This window comes from Eulemur rufifrons, chromosome 7 (assembly GCF_041146395.1).
Source record: "Eulemur rufifrons isolate Redbay chromosome 7, OSU_ERuf_1, whole genome shotgun sequence".
Lineage (NCBI taxonomy): Eukaryota > Metazoa > Chordata > Mammalia > Primates > Lemuridae > Eulemur > Eulemur rufifrons.
Genome location: NC_090989.1, coordinates 239,762,247 through 239,785,666, shown reverse-complemented (window position 1 = coordinate 239,785,666; position 23,420 = coordinate 239,762,247). Strand labels below are relative to the sequence as shown.

General features: G+C 43.7%; 1 protein-coding gene across 1 annotated transcript in view; it reads right to left on the bottom strand.

The window, feature by feature from the left end:
* Nucleotides 1–4,167: 4,167 nt before the first annotated feature.
* LOC138387287 (ADAMTS-like protein 1) overlaps nt 4,168–23,420 on the bottom strand; it is a 59,210-nt gene continuing 39,957 nt past the window's right edge. Inside the window, exons 3-8 of the mRNA XM_069474227.1 lie at nt 16,684–16,896; nt 14,912–15,092; nt 12,332–12,539; nt 6,518–6,627; nt 5,613–5,833; nt 4,168–4,274 (exon numbers count right to left, since the gene is read on the bottom strand). Of these exons, the coding sequence (XP_069330328.1) occupies nt 4,168–4,274; nt 5,613–5,833; nt 6,518–6,627; nt 12,332–12,539; nt 14,912–15,092; nt 16,684–16,896 (1,040 nt within the window). The remainder of the gene's footprint in view (nt 4,275–5,612; nt 5,834–6,517; nt 6,628–12,331; nt 12,540–14,911; nt 15,093–16,683; nt 16,897–23,420) is intronic.

The following is a 23,420-nucleotide window of genomic DNA, read 5'->3' as shown; positions in this document are numbered from 1 at the left end:
TTGACTAACTCCCCTTGTTTATACTATTGAGCCTTGAAGAAACGACCGATTTCCTTCTCAATCAAAAATGGAAACACAGGAGAGTCTTTCAAAGCCGACAGTGAGAAATAACGTGAAGCAGCAAAAATTCTGTGACCCATGACCTTCTGATAACACAATCTACGCCCTCCTTCCGATTGACAATGAAGATAATAGCCAGTAGCATTCAATGAGTGCTTCAGTGTTACGCCAGGTACCCTTCTATCTTTTCAATATGCATGAACTAATAGTTTTCTCACACCAACCCTATCTTATGAGGTATCCTCCTTTTACAGCTGACAAAGCTGAGGCATGAATGAGCTTTGGTGACTGTTGATCATTCTGGTGTTAATGGACATACAGATTTCCTGGAAATCATCTTAGGCTAAGCAGGGACTCTATTTTGAGGAGTTACGACCCCAGGACTGGCCTGTGGCTACGATTCCAAACTTTTATACTGTGGTCGGTTGCATCTTGGTAGGAATCTTTCTTTTTGTTTCTGCTAATGTCTGTGATCGTGGCTGAGAAAATTTCCATACGTTCTGTGTGAGCCCTTCCCACCATTTGAGCCTTCTTGGATTTTTTGCTCTGGCATCTCCAGCTCCTCCCCCCATCCTAGGCCCTCTGTAGGACATTGTTTCATTGCTGGTTTGTGAATAGTAATAGTTCTAGCATTGGCTTTTTCTTTCATGCAAAACCTAAAACTTAAAAAATAATTGGAACTTCAAGAAGAGCTTCTGGTATAGTTTCACACTGCCCTGCAGGAGTGTGATGTGTAGGGGGAGTTTCTGGAAAACAGGCTGGAGTTTGCTTTTTGGGCCATGTGTCCTTTGGAGCATCTCTCACAGGTCCCTGCGTGGACATTATCTGGGCTTGGGGACATGCTGCCCTTTCACTACAGCCTGCTTATGAAAAGCTCTACAAATGTGCTTTTGTTTTTCCTGCAGTCACTATATGTCTATTAAAATGCTTTAAGAATAGGGTGCTAGAAGCACCATCATGCCAAAAGAATGGATTTTAGGGCAGGAGAAAGCAACATCTCCAGTGAAATGTCCCATTGTCATTAGCTACCAACTTCAAAGCAGCAGGAAAGAGTGGTGTGTGTGCTAAGGTGGCTGTGGTGTGGTCAGCAGCAGTGCAGTGGGTGAAAGCAAGCCTTTGTCTAGAGGCAGAGACTGCCTGAGTTTGAATCCTGGTTCCACCAGCTGGGTGACCTTGGGCTTGTTTGGGCTGCTATTTACCTATATGTAGATGGGGATAATCATAGGGTTGATGTGAGCGTTAAATGTAGTAGTGATCTATAAACGCTAGACTTTATTAATGGTGCACATCCAAAATTCCATCACACAGCTGCTTCATACTGTGTGCCTCTGTTGGCAGGAAATCTGACCTTGAGAGAGGAAACTCCCATACCCGAGTGTGCACGTATCCCAAGGCATGCCCCTGCCTGCTCTTCTCCCTGAAGGTACCGTGACTCCCATCTTCCCACCACATAGGGCTGTAAATGAGATGATTGTATCTTGCCGGGGAGTGCTTAGCCTGAATGAGTGCACATCCATAAATGCAGCCCCTCGGGGTTCATTTACAGAGCTATCCCTTCCAGTACATGGGCCCCTAGCTTCCCACACAAAGCTGAAAACTGCAACTCTTCCACTTCAGCCAAACACACATAACTGCTGGGAACCACTCAATTGACACAGACTTTTCTCACCCCCTGCGTAGAACACAATGGGGAAGGCTGAGCTTAACAGAGACTCGGAAGACAAGATTTAAATAAATAAGCTGTATTATCTGTACAAAAAATACAAATACAGTTTTGTGTTTTAGAGGAGGAACTGTCTCCTTCCACATTATCCAGCAGCCCTAATAATCTTGCGGTGCCGCTGAGTCGCAATTCACAGAACAAACATTAAATGTACATTCATCTCATGCAAGGAGCACGCTGCTTTCCACCCCAAACATAGCCCCTCCAGCTCGCTCTGAAACCCACTGCCAACCGCTCCAGCCCGGCACGGGGCAGAGCTGGAGGATGCCTGCTCTTTAGGAAATGGAAATATTGGCCACAGATCTTATCACTAGCTATTGAACTAGAAATAATCAGCCACATTAGTAGTATTATGGAAGTTGTCCTCATCATTCCATGCATAACTATTGTCACAAATGAATCCCCTCTTACTGCCCCGGCATCCTATGTTAGTTTTTACAATGTATTCTGCACACAGTGAATGGCTCCAGAGTTAAACAGCGGGTTCTAGGAAAAATAGGAAAAATACAATAATCACCACTGAGTTTACAGGAACACAACTGCAGGAAGTTAATAAAAAGTCCCTCAAATACTTTTTTCTGGATGACAATGTACAATTATTAATATTGCACTTTTTTTATACAAGAAATCCTAATAAATATTCACAAAAGATATACATAGAAAACAATCTCTTTTATTTTAAATAAACATTACACTGATTTTTAGTAATATGATTTCTTAGAGCCTATTTTCAGGGTGAGGAAGAGAGAAACGCAAACTACTTGTCCACAGCTCACCTGGGGAGGACACAGATTAGTATTGTCGTCTTCCCAAATTTTACTTCCAGGCTGGCTGATGTCAGTGGTAGCCCCAGGGCGAGTGGCATTTCATGAGTGTGTACGTGAGGGGAGGCTTATCTAGGGGGTGAGTGACTGTGGCTGACCTTCCCTGACTACTAGACTAGGGCCACACAGAGGAAGGAGGCAAAAATTACTCGCCCAAAGCTGCCTGGCTGGGCTGCGGGAGCAATTTGCCCAGGAGTCCCAGTTTTTGTCTCACCGCATGACTTTACCTTGGCTGATGTGTGTTGCCAAAATGTGTGTGCTGCTTTGCCTGCTGAATTAGGAAATCACCAACATGGGTGTATATTAATTACTATAAAGGATTTTGCTGCATGTGTGGGCACAGGTTGAAGAGCTGTCAAGGACCGTGTTGTAAGCTTCAGCTATCCTTGGGCGTTGCCCCGGCTCCCCACCCTGGCCCTAACCTGCTAGATAAATACTACATACAGCAGCTCTCCTGGTGCTAAGGGAGGGCCTGCAGATCCCAGGGTGGCAGCTGGCAGAGGCAGAGCATGCTGTGGGCATGCATGAACCCACTGGCCCACCCTGGTCCCTGGCCAGCTCTGGAATGAAGTGGTTGCTACAACCCGATAGATACGGTGGCGAATTGATTTGGAGCAGCAAAGGCCATATAGGCAGAGAGCCGGGCCAACTCATGCTCAAAATGCCCCTGGCCCACAGCAGCAGTTAGTTCAGGGCTGAGGGAGTCTTGATTTAGACAACGAGGTGCCAGGGGCAGCCTCAGTGCACAGCCAGACACGGATCTCTTTCTGGCTTGGCTGCATGGGCAGGAAGTTTACTCAGATAGCGTGGGGATGGGATGCTCCCTCTGCCACGGAGGGCACATCTCCGACCACACAGTGGGCACTCTGGGGGCATGGAGCTCTGTGCATGTCCCAGCATGCATGGCGTGGGTCAGAGCCTCAGAGGGCTGCCTGGAAACCCCTCTTTTTGCTTCAGTCCCTTCCCTCCTTCCTTTATTTTCTGCATCATTGTGTGCCTTAGACTTACTTTGATTGTTTCCTTCTTTACCTATCCAAGTTTTGAGTTCTCATCTCTCTGCACTCCCCCCCCCCCCACTAGAAGAACCGAGTTCTGGGCCGATTTCTGCCTCAGCAATAGGGTCCCCCTCCCCGCTTGTCCTAACCATCTCAGAGGGGGACACAAAGGAGCAGCACACTCTGGCACTGACAGTGTGCTTCTAGGAAAGACACACAGTTGGTTGTCCAATGTTTGCACCAATACTCGCCAAACCCTCTGGCTCCCTGCAGTCCCTGGAGGCTGTGTCTGCCTCTTCCTAGGTCTCTTTGAGACGCGGGCTTGGGAGGGAGCCGCTCTGTGAGAGAGCCCCTGCTGTCTGCCTCCTTTAGACATCTAACCTTTCCTGCCATTCTGCCCTCGGCTAACCAAAAGAGAAACATGCCGAGATCCTCCCGATTGGGGGGGGGGGGTGGTGGTGGAAGGGGAAATAAATAAATAAATGAAGAAAGCATAAGTTCTGTCCAAGGTGGGCGCGTGAGTCCTTTGCATGGCCAGGGTAGAGTTCTTCCCCGTGCCCTGTCTTCACGCTTTGCCGCATGTTCCACAGCAGCGAGATTTGAACTGGCTGAGTTGGCAGAGTTTCAGCTGTTTCACTTTCTCGCAGTACCTGGTGGTGTCTCTGCACTCCACTGGGAAAGAATGAGGTGGGGGGAAAGGGGACGAGAACAGATGTGAAACAGAGACAGGCAGCCACTGGGATACAGCCTAGGCACTGGGCGCTTCCTGGGGTCTGCCTCGGCCACCGCTCTCCGGCCCCTCTGGGTGGGCCTCGCTCTGGCAGAGCTCAGCCACTTGCCTCCCAGGCTGCCAACAGCGGGGGTGGCACCAGTCTGGATGCCCTCGTCCCCAGGCACTTGAGCCTTACCGTCCCTAAGCTTTGTTTTCTGCATTCTCTACCTAGGCGCCTCTGCTCCTTCCACCCACCACGCAGTAAACACAGCACCACGGTGTTCCGGTTGGTTCAGTGATGGCGCAGATTTGGTTTGGTAAGTCTGTCTTAACTACTTGCATTGGACACTGGTGTTCTCTGAGCATGTCCTGCCACAAATAGAGGTCACTGCTAATCCAGAGTGCAGAGGTCACTCCTCCCCCAGTGTTTAACACACATTGACTGCCACAGATTTTTCCTTGGGGCCATAGTGTTTTATTATGAAAATAGAATAAAAACTTCAAAAACAAAATGATCCTTTTTAATCTAATGAAAAATTTGTTATTTTTTGTTTTCTATGCGTGACTTATATGCAACTTGAAAAATAGTTCTTGCAGCTCCTAAGGTGAAGGACGCATGAGTTACATTTGCTTCATGAGGCCTCAGGCTCAAAACTAGCAGGAGTTAAATACACCTCGCAGGGCCTCAGCCTTAGCCTTGGGAATCTATTGTCAGTGAGGCTCACTTTGGGGTAAGACTGCACTCTTATATTTGTTTTTAATTTCCTATTCTTTGCCTCAAGCTTTGTCGTCTTCCTCATGGGAAAACACCTCCAATTTGGGTTTTGGGTTCAGAAGAAGAAAAAATAGATCCCTCCGCAACTGGGACATCAAAGCTGGTGCTGGGCTGAGGAGGGTCCAGACTCCTGCGTGGTTTGGTGAGAGGTGCAGAGCTGGCTGGCTAAGCACGAGGTACTCGATGCTGCTTCAGTGTTAACTGTGCGTTCTCTTTAGCAGCCTGGCCCCAGAGGGCCGTTGTTTACTCGGTGGGCACAGCCAGACTGACTGCAGATGAGCTAGAGGCCAATCTCATCCAGCACTGGGCCAGGATGGAGACTGTGGAAGCCCTGGGGGCACACGCTGCCATCTTTCGTGGCCTAGACATGCACCCCACTGAAAACGCTCAACTCTGACCCCAGCTCATAATCCTTGGGGAAGCTGATCCACTGCCCTATGCTCAGGCTTGGGCCCAGGGACTGCCCTCTGCACCCGATGCCCAGTGGGGAATTTGTAGAAGGTTCTTGGGGGTTGGAACGTACTGTTTTCACAGGGGGTGATGTTGCAGCGCTGCCAGTTGGCAGGCCGGGGCCCCCAGGAGCACAGGTGCTCAGGCACTGCCTTGTTGGTGCGGGCATGCACACACTCCACACGCCGGGACTGGAAGCCATAGTTGCCGCAGGTCGCTGTGCACAGGGTCCACAGGCTGACCCTCCAATGTACGCTGCAGGCCTCTGACCAGCAGTTCTGGGTGCTCACGGGCCTGTAGGAGGAGGGTGGCAGGGTTAAGATCTGGCTCTGCAGGGGCTGGATGAGTGGGGCAGATGTGAAAACAATGCTGCAAACTCAGGAAGGTTGGGCAACACCTCAAGAACTTCCAGCATTGTCAGAACTGGGTTCTGATTTCTGTTACTAAATAGCCATAAGATCTCAAGAAGGTTAATTCCTCCAACTAGGCCTCCATCTGCACTCCTCTACAATGTATACGTCACTGCGTGACCTGAAAATGAGCTCCACCCAGGGTGGAGGCTGGCAGAGGCAGAACCTGGTCTCAAGGGCTGGAGTCTTAGGTGGGGATGCTAAGCAGTCCCCCAAGAGGGACATCTCCAAGGAGGTGTGATAGGGATGGGGAGTGGATAGGAATGATAGGTTGGGACTCAGGAACAAGGGTCCCCATCTTAGCCTAACTTTTAGAGGGAGGTCAACAAGAGTGAAGGGCTAGTGCAGGTGTCTCTCTCAGAAGAATAATACCCTGTGTACTTCAGCCTGGCCCATCAGACAAGCACAAGGCCACCACCGAGCTCTCTACCTCTGCAGAGGCGAGTGGCGAATGGAGGAGAGAGGACAGGGGGTGTGATCCCTGGGAGGGGAAATATTCACTCACCACCATCTTTCTGTGCTAATTGGCACAGGCGCTAAGAAGAGGAGGTCCAGGATTTTCTCTTACCTGGGAAGGGCACTGCACTGCTCTGACGGTAAGGTGATGCCATCCCGGGTCTGGCAGAAGACTTGTCTGTGTTGCACAGCTAGGCGAGGCCCAATGCAAGGCCCATTACACTGCAAAGCAGAAAAAGGTGATGTACATGATGTTAGCCAAGTCAGGGTGGAGGCTGCAATGCTCAGGGTGAACGAGATACGAGATCCTTGTGCAGAGTCTAATTGGAGGCTCTCAGATCTTTCATCTTTCCCCTCTCCGGACCAACTATAGGACATTCACAGACACCTTTTCTTTATGCCATAGTGCAATGGTTAGCTTTCCTGTGGACTGTGGGCATTCTGCTAGCACGTGGCTAATAGTAGCAAAGAGCCAGTCAGGGAAAGTCAGTCCCCTCTCAGAGTAACCATAGGAAAGGTATCTTGGCATAATGTGCTAGCAGATATTAGAGCTGAAGACCTAAATAACCTCCCCTCACCCCTTCAGTGTGGGGAGTAATTTGGCTTATTATTTTCTTGCTAAATTCATTCAGATAACCAACTCCATTTCTTTTTTTCCCCGTGGCTTCATTTTCTCAGGGTTAAACCCAGGACGGCTGAACACAAAGCAGATTTAGGTATGTACAGTCCCTCCTCGTATTCTCTTACTATGGGCTCATGGAGATTGTTAAGCTTTTCCCAGAGTTAGTAGGGCCCGACCCTCTCCCAGTAGTACCTGTAACAACACTTGTCTGTAAAATACAAAAGCAGCAGGCTCTTAACCAACATCTGCTATTTTAGTAGAACAAAACAGGCATCCCATGGAGGTCACTTGAGAACAAAGGCTCTTAACTTGGGGGTCCTTGGATCCCTAGGGTTCCATAGAGGGCAGTGGTGGGGTGTTAATCCTTAGCGTTATAAGCAGAAATTTTGTGTTTATTGACATTTTTCTAGCAAGAAGTTCCCCTTAGCTTTCATCAGGTACTCAAAGGGATCCCTGACCTCAAAGGTTAAGAACCACTGAAGGAGAATAATTTAAGGTAGGTCTCTTGGGGAAGACAACTATGCCCAAGGCCAGTTATTGCACTTCTGAAGGGCCCAGTTTGACACTATTATTCACAAAGACACAGGAGATTTGGGGTAAATGTAAAAAAACGCATCCTTGATACACCAATTGGAAAGTTCACTGTATTACCTGTGCTTTGGGTGCCATATCTAAAAAAATCATTGACAAATCCAATGTTATGAAATGTTTTCTTCTAAGATTTTTATACATGGTATAAGGTAAGGGTCCAACTTCATATTTTGCTTGTGATACCCAGGGTGTTCCTTCCATTTATTTGTGCCTTTTAACACTGTTCTGTAGTTTTCATTGTATGAGTCTTTCACCTACTTGGTTTTTTAAAATTCTTTTTTGATGTATTGTCAATGGAATTGCTGGTGTATAGAAATACAATAGATTTTTTGCATGATGACTTTGTATCCTGTAGTTTATTGAATTCATTTATTAGCTGTAACAGTTATGTTTTTGTTGGGATTTTCACATATGAAATCATGTCCTCTGCAAACAGAGATAACCTTTCTTTCCCACTTGGACGCCTTTCATTTCTTTTTCTTGTCTAATTGCTCTGAACTTCTAATATTATAATGAATAGAAGTGGGTATCCTTGTCTTATTCCAGATATTAGGGGAAAAGCTTTCAGTCTTCACTATTGAGTATGACATTAGCTGTGTTTTTCATATATGGTCTTCATTATTTTGAGGCAATTTACTTCTATTCCAAGTTTAATTTTGTCATGTGGTTTTTTTCCTTCATTCTGTTAATTGTGGTACATGTGATACATTACATTGATTTTCATATGTTGAATCATCCTTACATTCCAGAAATAAATCCTACTTGTTCTTGATGTATACTTTTAGTAAGCTGCTAAATTTGGTTTACTAGTATTTGGTTGAGGATTTCTACATCAATATTTGTAAGAGATTTTTTTTTGAGGCAGGGACTCACTCTGTTACCTGGTCTAGAGTGCAGTGGCATCATCATAGCTCACCGCAACCTTCAACTCTTAGGCTCAAGCTATCTCCTGCCTCAGCCTCTGGAGGAGCAGGGACTGCAGGTGCGTAACACCACGCCTAGTTAACGTAACAAGATACCTAGTTAATTTTTCTATTTTTTGTAGAGATAGGGTGTTGCTCTTGCTCAAGCTGGTCTTGAACTCCTGGTCTCAAGCAGTCCTTGTCTCTCAGCCTCCTAATGTTCTAGGATTACAGGTGTGAGCCACTGTGCCCAGCCTGTAAGGGATATGAATTTATAGTTTTTTTTATAGTTTCTTTGTCTAGCTTTGGTATCAGGGTAACATTGGCCTCATAGAATGAGTTTGGAAGTGTTAGTGCTTACCTTCACTTCAATGTTTAGGGAAAGTTTGAGAAGAATTGATATAAATCCTTTAAATGTTTGGTAGAATTCACCAGTAAGGTCATCTGGTCTAGGGCTTTTCTTTGTTGGGAGGTTTCTGATTCAATCTCCTTAGCAGTTATAAGTGTATCAGACTTTTTTATTTCTCCATGATTCAGTCTGGATAGGTTGTGTGGTTCTAGGAATTTGACCATTTCATCTAGGTTATCAAATTTGTTGGTGTATAATTGTTCATAGTAATGTCTTCAATTTGCATCTTTTTTTTTCTTAGTCAATGTAGCTAAAAGCATCTATTTTTTTAAGAATGTACTTTTGGCTTCCTTCTAGCTTCTCAATTCCTTTACATATATGGCTGCATTTGAGTGTCTTAATTTCCCAGAGAGAGACTCACCCAAAGTTCTCCTTCAGACAGTGTATTGTATATGTCCACTTATAATCTCTTAGTCCAGGTGTCTGCAGGTCTGTAGCCCCCTGCAGCTTTTACAAGTAGTGGCTGTCACCTCAGGATCACAACTGTGCCACACTCCAGAGAGGGTGACTGAAAATGCTACAAAATTGAGTGTGTGGTTACTGTAGAACTTGGATTGTTTTCCAGAGCTCCTATAAGGGCAGTTCAGCTAGTGGCTAGTTGTTTTTTGCTATTTCCACGAGGGAACAAAGACTTTGTACTTCTTAATCTGCCATTTTGCTGATATCCCTTTGACCACATATGGGAATATAGCCTTCACTCTCATTTATATCTAAACTTTTATTGCTAGTTTGACTTCAGTACCTACTACCACACTGAAATTCCCCTTCATAGAGTGACTTCCTATCAGTCAAGTTCCAGCAGGTACTGGCCAATGCTTATCTTGTTTATTCTTTTGGATGCATTTTGATACTGTTGATCCTTCCTTCTGGAGAAAGGTCCTCCATTGGTTTCTGTGAATATACATTCCAGGATTCCGCCCCCCCCCCACTCATTAGGCTATATGTTTTTCCCTCTTCTTCCCAAAGTCTAATTAGTACTTCCCAGGGTTCTGTTCCTTTTTTTCATCCCATGTTTTCTCTTTCCCTGGGTGATACCACCTATGACTCCTAGCTACCACTTATATACTGATGACTTTCAAAGCGATAGTTTAGCACAGCTCTCTATACATCCAACTGCTTAATGAGTATGAAATGAAATGAAATGCTTGAACATTTCATACTAAACATATCCAAAACAATTTCTTATCATACCAATCTACCCTTTCCCATCTAGTTGTTCAATCCAGAAACCTCCAGCCAAATCTTGACTTCTTCCCTGTCATGAATCACTTTCAGAGAGGAAGTAGATTCCTCTCCAAATCTACCACCTACTACCTTCATTCTGATCACCATAATATCTTACCTAGGTTTCTTGCTCCAGTCTTTTCACTTTCCAATTTGATCACCATACTACTAACAGAATAATTTTTTAAAAGTCTAATTCTGATTATCCCATTCCTTCTACATTTATGTTCTGGTACATACTTTCCAGCTACATCTCTTCCTACACTTTCAACTGATTCTGAAAATATTCTGGGGCTGCTTTTGCCTTTATTCCATCACACATGCTTAAATGTATGTTGGATTAAAAGAAGAAAGTTGAATTATTACCTGAAGGCAGGTTGTTGGAGCTAAGAAGATTGTCTTGGTTTTCATAGAATTTAAGGAGGTAGGCAGATGAGGAAACATTTCCCTGTAACTGGTGTTAACTGGGAGCTTTTAGAAATTCAGCATCCCAAGTTCTACCTAGACCTACACCACATGAGAATATGTATTTTTAACAAGATCCCCAGGTAATGCACATTAAAGCTTGAGACACACTGGTCTAGCGGATTTCAGAAAAGAGTGTTTTGAGGAGAAGGAATGGAGAAAAACGTGTGTATTTTTCTATCAGGAAGAGTGATCAACTGTGTACATATGTGTTCACTATCATAATGTCACAAACTGGCAAAAGCCTTGAAGGCATGGAAGTAGAGCTGCCTTGGGCTGAGTCAGAGTTATCAGAAGTAGGCTTTTCTAGGAAAGAGAAAGATGATATCCCCCCTGGTGTGGGAGCAAGGGGAGCTCTATGATTATGAAGTGTATATACACATTATGTCACTGGAAATAAGGAGGGTCCAGAAAGGTATGTTGATTGGTCAGCACTGCCGCAAATGGCTTACGAGTTGCAAGTGAACTCAGTGGCCAGTAACATTTGATCTTCATTAGAGATGGCCAGAGTGTGTTAACAGAAAGGTGTGTAAGTGATTGTTTTCCAAAGAATGTACCACAGGGGAGTGGAGGGACACGACTATGGTAATATATAGATGGCCGCATATAGTTACACAAAGAATTAAAAGCCTGTTGTTTTGGGGTGTCCTAGCTGGCCAAGCTTAATGCTATGGCTCAGATGCCAACCAACCCAAAACTATGCCTGCCCTATCAGAACGGTCATTCTACCAATTAGTGCCAGTCCCAGACAGACTAGAATAAATGTTACTACCCAAGTATCAGCTCTAGCAGGTAGTTCGTGCATGGCTAGTAGTCTCCAGTAGGTTTTGAACGTAGACTTCTGGAGAAAGAGTATATGCAGTTATATCATTTCCCTCAAGCACCTCCACATCTGATTTTTTTGGGCGCCAACAGCATTCTAAAATGGTGGAGAGATCCGATGTGTCGGATGACCATTCTTTAGAGGCCTTATTTCAAATCACAATTAAACAAACTTTCCCCTCCAAATGGAAAGAGTCATGGTTCCTCCATTCTATTCAGAGGAGGCCCCATTCCCAGGCTTCTGGGGTCAAACAAGTCTGTCTGTGTGCTTAGCCTACCTGGAACTTTCTGCGTTAACCTGTTGGCAGAGCATTGAGAAGGGAGTTGGTGGTTTCAAAGTGATCTGGCTGGGCTTCAACCTTTCCTGGCTGGAACAATGGTTCTTCACCCTGGCTGTGTATCAGAATCACCCAAATTGTTTCTAAAAATTACCCATGCTTGGATCCACCCCAGAACAATTGACTTAGAATCTCTGGGATGAATAGCCTCAATGTTGGTCTTTTAAAAAAGTTGGCTCAGGGATTGTAACCACGCAGTCCAGTTAAGAACCCTTGGCCCAGGACAACACCGCACTCCCCAACACAGCCAGCGAGAAGGGGTGGCCTGACCAAATGGGAGGTGGAGGGGGGTCTGTGATGATCTGAGAGCAGGGCGCCCTCAGGGTAAGGAAAATCAAAATGAAAAGAGCCAGGGTGTGGGTGCTGTGTTAGAGAAGAATATCAGAAACTCTGGGCTCCAAGGGCTGATACGGGGCAGGGTTCATGACACATGGGAATGTAAAAGGTCAGTTATCACAGAGGAGGTGGCAATGGTGGAATTTTACTTTCTACTGGGGTAGGGTCCACACTTTTAGATTTTTCCCTTCAAATAAAACTCTCTCTGGCTCCTCACCTGGCCCCAGCTGGAGAAGGCCCATTCCACACACAGCTGTTGGTTACAGGCCTGAGTGTCCACAGGTCGTTTGGCAAGCTGGGTGCACATGTCATTGGACACAGGGGTGGAGATCCCAGAGGCTTTCAGCTTCTGACAGGTCACCCGGCGGGTCTGCACACCTCCTCCGCAGCTACGGGTACAGGCAGACCAGGAGGTCACCATCCACCTGGGGACAGAAGAAAGCATCAGTGGCGCCCAGAGGGCCAGTCCTGCTATCACCACACAACTGCTAATTTGGTGGCCATGGCCTCCCAAACAATATCCATGTCAAGTTCCTGGAGCCAGCGAATGTTACCTTATTTGGAAAAGGTTCTTTGCAGACGTAATTAAGGATTTTGAGATGAGATTATCTGGGGAGGCCCTAAATGCCTTCACAAGTGTTCTAAGAAGAGGAGGAAGCAGAAGCTAGAGTGATGTGGCCACCAGAAGCTGGAAAAAGCAAGGAACCTTTGGGGCTAGTGTGGCCCTGCTGAAACCTTGATTTTGGACTTCTGGCCTCCAAAATAGTGAAGGAATAAATTTCTGTTGTTTTAAGCTACTAATCCACTTGAGAAATTGCCCTGAAGAGTATTCTGAGCCCCGAAGGCCCTGAGATTGCAGATAGTTACTCTATACTGCTACTTCCCAAAGGCAGCCAAGCAGGTGACAGAGGAGAGACAGTTTCCAATGGAAGACAGATTCAAATCTGTGTCACCTCCTGACCCAGAAGGTTATGTGGTAGCACTTAATGTACACTGTACCCCACCTTAACCCACGTCTCATACATAGTTCCTTCCAGCTTTCTGGAGCAATTTCCTATCTCCTTGAGTCCCAGTCTATAGGGCTTATACCTCTTAGAGGCCTGCACCGTGATGAAAACAGTTGTTCTCAGAATATTAGCTTCCAACTACAATTTGGGTCCCCAGGAGTAAGACTGACCCAGACCGTGACAAAGAGACTTTTCTCATAAAGCCAAGCTGTAGTCTGGGGAACACTCTGTAATCCTTGGTCCATATACAAACACGAAAGAGGAAGGCAAGCGGACAGTTTGGGAAAAATAGGAAGAAATGACTTGTTGCTTTTTAGCCGTTTAATACAATCTAGAAAAAAATGTATATAAGATGAAATAGTTGAAACAGCTACCTGGGTCAAAGCAGGATTTCCCAGTTCTATTCAGAAAGATGACCAGGGCAATGCTTGTTTGCATGGAAAGAAGGATGCTAAAGTATCCAAAAAGCCTGGCAGGAAAACTGGTCAAAGGTGAACCCAGGGCTACCTCCTAGCCAAGTGGTGCCACATCTGGTTTTCCGGAGAGGCATGGAGCAGGCAAGGAAAGCAAATTCCTCCCAAATCTGTGACTTATTTAGTTTTGTGGCAACTTCCCTGCTCTTTTTCCCTGGAGAGGGATGACTGTGCAGATTTCCAACCCACAGGAGCAGAGCCACTTAGGAAGCAGGCATGAGGTGTTTTGAAACTCCTGGGGGCACTGAAACCCAAGAAAACAGAGCCATTATTATTGCATTTGCAGAAGTAAATTAAGCTGATTGACTCTGACCATCACCAAATCAAATCAAAAAGTTCCTGGCACGTCAAAGATCTCTTCTTCATTTCGCACAGCTTGGCAAGGGCAGTCTTCCAGCCTCTTACATCCCTGGTGAATGTCAGGCCTGCATTTCAATCAACTTTTATTTCCAAATATACATTTCAGCAATTTTTCAGGAGCTGGGATGGGGGTTTGAGAAAGGAGAGGTGTAGGCTATGTTACAGTTCAGGAAGGGTATAAAAGGACATTAATCATTCCCGTGGAAACCTTCCCGTCAGCAAGTCAAACTGCTGATATTAATGAGTGTGTTTCAGATTTCACTGAGTCTCTCCTGGTTTCAGCTGCTCCTTATGACTCAGCTGGCAAAACACAAAGCAGTTGCCTGAGTAGCCTATGAAAGGCCTACAGATAGGTAGTGAAGGGGTAGTTCGGGGCCAAGCCGAGTCCCCTCAGGCTGCGAGCGCCACACTGGTGCCAGCTCCAAGCCCCCATCCGTTATCCCGGTAGCTACTGCCGAAGACTCAGGGTGCACAGTAGGACTGAGACCTTGCCAAACTATGAGGAAGATGTCAGAGGCAGAGACTCTGGGTGTCATTCTGGGCTACCCAAGAAACCCAAATGCAGAGAATGAGGCAACTGCAGGAAATGAAAAGAAGAGGATAAGATTGCCTCAACGAAACTGAAGTCCTGATCAGCACAGGTATTTAAAGTCAGACAGAAAGCGGGGAGAGGTTGGGGTAGAGCCCAGTCATCCCTGTCCCCTCAGCACTTTCATTAAAAACACATTTCTTTCTTACAAACAACCTAGAGAGCACGTTTCCTACTGGAGGATGGGTGCTATCTTTTCCCAGGGCCCCAGACACTCCTGCTCGCTCAGCAGCCCCTTTGAGGCACCTGGGAGGCCCGTTAGCCATGAGCTGGCTGAGTGGTGAGGGGATCGCAGAGGCGCCAGGGGCTCGTTCTGAGGGTGTTTTCAGCGGCGGGGGGAGGCCTGAGCCAGCGTGTGCCACACTCACCGAGCAGGGCAGTCTCTCCGGTTGCAGGCGACGGGCAGCACGGCGGGGCGGGCCTTCCCCTCGCAGTGAGCCGGGTTGACCTCCGTGCTGTTCAGCAGACACCTCAGGCGGGGCTGTTGAACACCCCTGTTGCCACAGGACGCTGAGCAGGTCGCCAGTCTGTCCAGAGACCACCAGTAATCTGTCACAGGAGGAGCGGCAGAGTTGAAGACAAGAGGGCATGACTGCCCACGCTCCATATTGCTTCTGAGCAGGGCAAGGGGGTGCGTGGACACGTGCGTTGAGGGAGGGGACTGATTATGAATGAGGACGTGCCCCTCAGTGGCGCATTCCCAGTCTATTTGAGCAAGTCATATGGTCTCCAGAGGCCTCAGCTGGCTCAATCATAAGACGAGTACAGTGGCCCTCACCTCTTCAAGTTATTGTGAGGGCTGCGCCTAGCTCCATGCCTGGCACACGGAGAGTACTTAATGCATAGCTCCTATTATTTTTAAACATACTTGCTAAGGTACTTTTTTATTTTTCTACAAAGAGATATAAATATATCTAAGATACTTAACATAATTTAAAAGTTCAGATTGGAGTTGGATTTTGTAAATGTTACCAAAAAAAAAAAAAAAACCAAAACCCATCCAGAAAGTTCTCCTTTACATGAAACAATGTTGTCAGTAAAAATGCCAATTTGTTTGGTTTTTCTATTTGGGGGTCTGGGACTCACTAGTAGGAAAGCAGTTAAAAATAAACGTGAGCTGGTAAATTCTGAGTGCTCATTTGCAAATGTCGTGTATTACAAGTCTTGCAGATACGCAGTGGCTTCTGGTTTTCAGCAGAGAATAGCTGGCTGGCAAGAAAATGGAACATTTATTTTCCTATCTGGAAGGCCAAATGGTGGGGAAGGATATTTAAGGGGAAAACTTACATGCTTAGAAAAATCTTCTCCCTTTTGTGCCATATTGGCACAAAACTCTGTCCCTTCCCACTAATCTTCCATTTTGGAATACATGCAATAGAATCGTGCTCTCCTTAAAAGTATCTCACACATAGGGCAGAGGTAGAACCAGCCCAGGGAAAACTCAAAAGCATCACCCAGTTTCTATAAAAAGGCAGTTTTCACTCCCCTCCCACTGTTTTGGGCTCATTCACAACATTTTCTTGCTGCAGTGAAGGCTGGGCCCTGCTCAAAGGCTTTCTGACCCGCCTGCTTTCCTGGAAGGGCAGTGCGCGAGCCACGTGGGCTGCTCGGTCTGCTCCTTGCCAGGACCAAGGAAAGGTGCCTGGGAAGTCCTCCGCAGGTGACTGCAGCTGAAGACTCCTCGCAATGATCAGTCGGCACTGGCACCAGCCTCTGCTCTCTAGTCAGGAGGCAATAACCAAACTGTTCAGATTAAGAGATTTTTTTGTAACCAAATAAGAGAAAACTTGCATTTCTTAAACAGTCTAGTGTGTGTGTGTGAGATCCTTACTAGTTAAATCAGCATATAGGAGGTCAATCAGACTTTGATATGCAGTGGAGTTTCCTTGGTCCTGAGCAACAGCAGCATCATGAACAGAAGAGCCCGTTTTTGAAGGCAGCACTGACTTTTCCAGCTTCTGCTGGGACAGGGCCTGGCGGCTCATCTCAAGAGCCTCTTTGCAGAAGTAGGGTCGCACTGTATGGAAACGTGGTGCATCTTCAGTTTTCATTGCCCTGGGCACCCCTGGAGATCAGAACTCACTCTCTTCTATTAGACAATTAGGTAAGTCCAGCACCCAAAGCCTGAAGGGTTTCTTACCTTGGATCACTAAAGAAGCCTTCTGCATGAGCATCCCTGCCTCATTCTGTGCAAGGCAGCTGAATTCTCTTTGAGACCCACCGCTAAGGTTTGCAACTTGAAGAATCTGTCCAGCTGCCAAGATGTGATGTGTCAGTCCTGTGACAGTGGCAATTGGCTGACCACCATGAAACCAGGTGATATTGGGGGTAGGGTGACCTTTGATAGGGCAGCCTAGAAGGAAAGGGAGGAGTAAGCCATTGGGTAAAGCCAAAAAAGAACACAATCCTGGCTAATTGTTTCAGGGTCTCTAGGAACTGTACAGACAATGTGGGCTTATCCATGGCATTTTTATTATGTTTGCCTTTATTCTGGGCTTCTGGGAGAGTGACTATTATTCATTCAATTAAATAAAAATTCTTAGAGAACATAAAGTGTCTATTTCTATTTATGACCCTGTACTAACTTTTAAAAAATGATATGATTAATATTCACTCAACATTTTTCTTTTCAAGTTAGTAAGTTCCTATACTGATTTTACTCTGGCAGAAATTTCTTCTTCAAATATAATATGTTGGGGAAAAATACCATACTATATAGTAACAGTTAAGAATTAAACTTTAATTGGTCAAAGTGTAATATTCCCCCATTTTACTCTTTATGTGATTTTCAAGTCAATTTTTTTTCAGCACAGACTAGGAAAACGATTTTAAACATTGATCTTATTTCTCTATAAATTCAGAACCTTTGTCTTCTGAAAACTTTTGGCAAGGCTACGCCGGGCATGTACTATATTATACTTTTTAAAATAGTCATTGAACATATTTTGATACAATATAATCTCAAAATATTAAACTGAGATATTGTTTCTACCTAAAACTTTGTAACAGAATTGGTCAGATAAATGTACTTCAGTTAGGAGAGAAAATACAATTTTTCTACATTCAGAGTACTTTCTGCATTTGCTGCTGTGCTCCCAGAAACTTAGCTTCTGAAGAAAATTTATCTGGAAGTTTAAAACACAACAAATTCTTGAAAATTAAAGATACTGGAGGCTTTCTCTCAGTTCAGTTCGAAAAGTATCTGTTTGGTACCCACTTCTCTGGGGACAGTTAAGGCAGGTAAGACTATCTTTTCTAAGAAGATCCCAGCTGGTATAAGATTTTTAAAAAGCACACTAATAAAACTAGATGTAAGGTAGAAAATGATGAGATCTATGAGACATTAAGATGGTGCCATGATCTGAGTGTTTGAGTCCCCCTAAAATTCATGTCAAATCCGAATCACCAAGGTGATGGTATTAGACGGTGGGGCCTTTGGGAGGTGGTTAGGCCCCGAGGGCTTTGTCCTCATGAATGGGATTAGTGCCCTCATAAAAGAGACTCCAGAGAGCTGCCTTGATCCTTCCACCATGCGAGGACACATTGAGAAAGCACCATCTATGAAGCAGAGAGCAAGCAAGTCCTCACAGATACCAAATCTGCTGAAACCTTGTTCTTGGACTTCCCTGCCTCTAGAACTGTAAAAAATAACTTCTTTTGTGTATAACCTTCCAGTTTATGGTATTTGTGTTATACTGGCCTGAATGGACTAAGACAGATGGCTACCTGTGTTGGGTGTGTGGGTGCCTATGGATCTACAAAGAGAAGGGATTTTCTAATGTTGGCTTGTTTTCTATTCTAGGGGCAGAACTGTTATAATTTACACAATATGGGAGGGTCATTAGCTCAGGAAAGGCCCTTAGAAATCATCTAGCCCACCATCAGAGGAGGAAACTGAGGCTCAGAGATGTTAGGAGACTTCTCTGAGATCATGTGGTGGGCCCTCTATCTGACTCCTGGCCTTGTGTTCTTTCCCTCATATCTGCTACTTGTTTAGCTGGGCACCAACAATTTACCTAGGCACCTTGCTACCTTCTTCCCTCACTTCTTTTTTCCCCCTTCAGGATTTTTCAAAAACATTTCTTCTGAGGTAGGGGTATACTCTGGCATGTAGTTTTGCAGTGCCTTCTTATGATGGATGGGCTGTATGTCCCCCTCCTGACTTTGGGTTTGGCCATGTGACTTATTTGGCTGATAAAATGAGACATGTTAAAGTAACAATGAAAAATCAAGGAAGAAAATTAAGAAAACAATTTCATTTACAATAGCATCAAAAAGAATAAAATACTTAGGAATATTGAACCAAGAGGCTGTTATAGTTTGAACATCAACCTCCAAAACTGATGTTGAAATTTAATTGCCATTGTGGCAGTATTAAGCGGTGAGAACTTTAAGAGATGATTATGCCTCTACCCTCATGGGTGGGATTAATGTCATTTTATAAAAGGCAAAGTTTGGCCCCTTTTTATCTTTCTGCCCTTCTCTTTGCCATGTGAAGATGAACTGTTCCTCCTCTCAGGAGGATGCAGCATTCAAGGTGCCATCTTGGAATCAGAACTGCCCAACCTCCATGGCACCTTGGTATTGGACTCCCCAGCCTCCAGAACTGTGAGTCAATAAATTTCTGTTCATTAAAAATTACCTAGTCTCAGGTATTCTGTTATAGCATCACAAAATGGACTAAAGTGAAAAATGTGCACACTGAAAACTACAAAATACTCTGAAAGAAATTAAAGACAACACAAATAAATGGAAGGACATCTCATGTTCATGGATTGGAAGACTTAACATTGTTAATATGTCAATACTACTCAAAGTGATCTACTGATTCAGTGCAACTCCTATCAAAATTCCAATAACTTTTTTTGAAAATAGAATATCTCATCCTAAAGAAAACCCAGAATAACCAAAGCAATCCTGAAAAAGAAGAACCAAGGTAGAGGATTCATACTGATTTCAAAACTTACTACAAAGTTACAGTAATCAAAACAGTACAGTACTGGCATAAAGACAGGCATATAGACTAATGGAATAGAATAGAGCCCATAAATAAACCTTTAAATATATGGTCACATCATTTTTGACAAGAGCACCAAGATTATTCAATGGGGAAAGGACAGTCTTTCCAACAAATGGTCTGGGAAACTGGATATCCGTATGCAAAAAAATCACTTAGACTATTTTTGTAAATTAACTGAAAATGGATCGGAGACCTAAAGATAAAAGCTAAAAGTATAAAACTCTTATTAGGGAAAAAACCTCCACGACATTGGGTTTGGCAATGATTTCTTAGATATGACTAAAATATAGGCAACAAAAGAAAAACCAGTGGATTTCATTAAAATTTAAAACTTTTATGTAAAATAATACATTATCAAGTAAGTGAAATGACAACCCAGAGAAAGGGTGAAATTATGTGCAACTCACAGATCTGGTAAGAGATTAATATCCAGAATATATAAAGAACTCTAACAATTCAATAACTATCCAATTAAAAAAAGGACTTGAGAGATATCTCTCCCAAGAAGATACACAAATTGCCAATAAGCACATGAAACAATACTCAACTAATCTTTAGGAAAATGTAAATTAAAACCATGATGAGTTTACCCCTTCACATCCCTCAGGATGGCTGTTAGTAAAAAACAAACAAAAAAAAAACAAACAAAAAACCCAAAATACAAATGTCAGCCGAAGATGTGGAGAAATTGGAGGCCTTGTGCATTGATAGTAGGAATGTAAAATAGAACAGCCACTGTGGAAAACAATATGGTGGTTCCTCAAAAAATTAAATATAGAATTATCATATGTTCCAGCAATTCTACTTCTGGGTATATATCCAAAAGTATTGAAGGCAGAGACTTGAAAAGATATTTCTATACCAATGTTCATAGCAGCATTATCCAAGATATCCAAAAGATTTAATAACCCAAATACCCATCAATGGATGGATAGGTAAACAAAATGTTCTGTGTGTATGATAGAATATTATACAACCTTAAAAAGAAGTGCTAGTCTGAATAGTCTGACATATGCTACAACATGGGTGAGGCTTAAAAACATGCTATGTGAAAGAAGTCAGATACAAAAGGACAAACATTGTATGACTTCACTTGTATGAGGTACCTCAAGTAGTCAAATTTATAGAGACAGACAGTGGAATGGTGGTCACCAAAGGCTAGCAGAAGAGAGGAGTGGGGAGTGTAGAGTTTCAGTTTGAGATGATGAAAAAGTTCTGGAGATGGATAGTGGTGATAGTTGCACAACAAGGTGGATATATGTAATGGCACTGAACCATACACTTAAAAATAGTTAAAATGGGCCGGGCGCGGTGGCTCACGCCTGTAATCCTAGCACTCTGGGAGGCCGAGGCGGGTGGATCGCTCAAGGTCAGGAGTTGGAGACCAGCCTGAGCAAGAGCGAGACCCCGTCTCTACTAAAATAGAAAGAAATTATATGGACAACTAAAATATATATAGAAAAAATTAGCCGGGCATGGTGGCGCGTGCCTGTAGTCTCAGCTACTCGGGAGGCTGAGGCAGTAGGATTGCTTGAGCCCAGGAGTTTGAGGTTGCTGTGAGCTAGGCTGACGCCATGGCACTCACTCTAGCCCGGGCAACAAAGTGAGACTCTGTCTCAAAAAAAAAAAAAAAAAATAGTTAAAATGGTAAAACAGTTAAAATTAATAACACAATATTTTATACATTACATAAAATTAAAAAATTTATTATATATATTTTACCCACAATAAAAAAATTAGGCAGATGTGCTAATGTACCAGTTCAAAACCTAGACCTCAAGACCCCTTGTGAGATTTTCCCTTTGCCATTACCATTACAAGAACATTCCTGCATTGGCCTAATGATCCCAAGCAAAAGGAGGATGAGAGAAATATGCAGAACAGCCAATTCATTCCTGCCAAACTCTGTCTAGACCAGCTGAACTAACTAAGATCAGTAAGAATAATTGATTTTTGTTTTAAGCCACTAAGTTTTGGGCTTTTTCAAATGCTGAGAGTGTGTGTGTGTGTGTGTGTGTGTGTGTGTGTGGTGGTAACTAACTGAAGTACTGATTAGCACAGGTATTTAAAGTCAGACAAAGAGGGAGGGGTTGGGGTTGAGCCCAGTAATCCCTGTCTCTTCAGCACTTTAATTAAAAACACATTTCTTTCTTACAGACAACCTAGAGAGTACATTTATTACTAGAAGATAGGAGCTATTATCCATTCCAGGGCCTGGGATGCTCTTGCTCACTGAATAGACCCTTTGAGGCACTTGGGAGGCCCTGTTAGCCATTCAGTGGCTGAGTGGTGAGGGGAACCTGTCTCATAGATGTGTGTGGAAGAATCCTCAATGAAAAGAGATCAGGCCTCAGGATAAAACACTGGGAGAACTCTAGCATTCAGTGATTGAATAAGGGAGAGGAGATATTCAATGTGTCTGAGAAGAAATGGTCTGAGAGATGAGAAAAATTGAGACTATGTGATAACATGGAAGTCCAGAAAGGAAAGTGATTAAATAGAGGCAAGTCAGCAAATAAGTGGTTAATAAGAATTTGTAGAATGAATGAGTGGTTTCATTTGTTTCTGAAAATAACTGCTCAAACATATTCTTCTCACAATACTCTTCTTTCCTCTTTCTAGGTAATATAAAAGGTAAACCTCATTCTAACTTATGTTTGAATGATCAAAAATTCCAAGTTAGTGGAATCAGAAATGAAAATGCCCTGTACAATCAAAACCTTCCATTCAATGCTATGCATACCCATCTTTTTATCTAATTTAAGAGAACATTTACTTCTGGGTCTTGAATGTTTAGTAGACCAACAACTAGGTTATTAACAAGATAAAAAATTAAAGAAGAGGGTGAATGGGAATGCTTCAAATGCTGCAAAAGAGGGACAGAATAGATCTTGGCCAGACAACTCTTAAAACAACTTGACAGATTATTCTAGTTTCCAGTAATGGTAAATAACTTAGTTGGACTCATCTTCCTACAGATAACAATCATAAGATATAAACAAAATAAAACAAAAGACAAGCAAGAAACAACAAGTCTTTGAAAACACTGAAGAATGACAAAAAGCAGTGGCAGAAATAGGAGAGTTGTCTAGCCTAGAAATTGCAAGAAATGTGAATTGCCAGCTTCTGGCTTTTTGCTTGAGGAAATTCCTCAATCTCCAAGTGACTTAGGGAACTGTAAAGCTTATCACTTTATTGGCTTGAGATTTCAGAGGACAGAGTCTGGGGCCTATTAGGAAAGTCTAGGGAGGAAATCATGGAAGAGTCACAAAAGTGATGAACCTCACAATCTGCATAAATTCTACCTAGGTTTTTAGCAGGCAGATCCCAAGGGACCCAGCGAAAGAGCAGCAGAGAGAAGTTGAAAGAACAGAGTGGAGATTTTAGTTGCCGCCTACGTTAGGGAAGACAGAGGTTGGAGTTTGAGTTAAATCAAGTTAACTCCTTGTTAGAAGAAAAATAAATGCTCTTTGGAGGAAGATAACAGAATCAAGAGTCTCTACAATATATAATCTATAATGTTCAGTATACAATCAAAAACCACTAGACAAGAAACATGACCCATATTCAAGAGAAACAGTCCACAGAAACTGGGACGATGCCAACGTTGCAATGAGTGGATAGGGAGTTTAAAGCATCTATCATAAATATGTTTAAGGACTTAAAGAAAAATACACTGATAATGAATGAACAAATGGAGTATCTCAGTAGACAAGCAAAAATTATAAAAATAAATTCTAGCGCTGAAAATACAAAAAAAAGAAAAAGAAAAATTACGTCTAACTGAAGTCTCAGAAGGAAAATAGAAAATGAGACAAAAATATTAGAAAAAATAAAACTCCCAAACCTCCCAAATT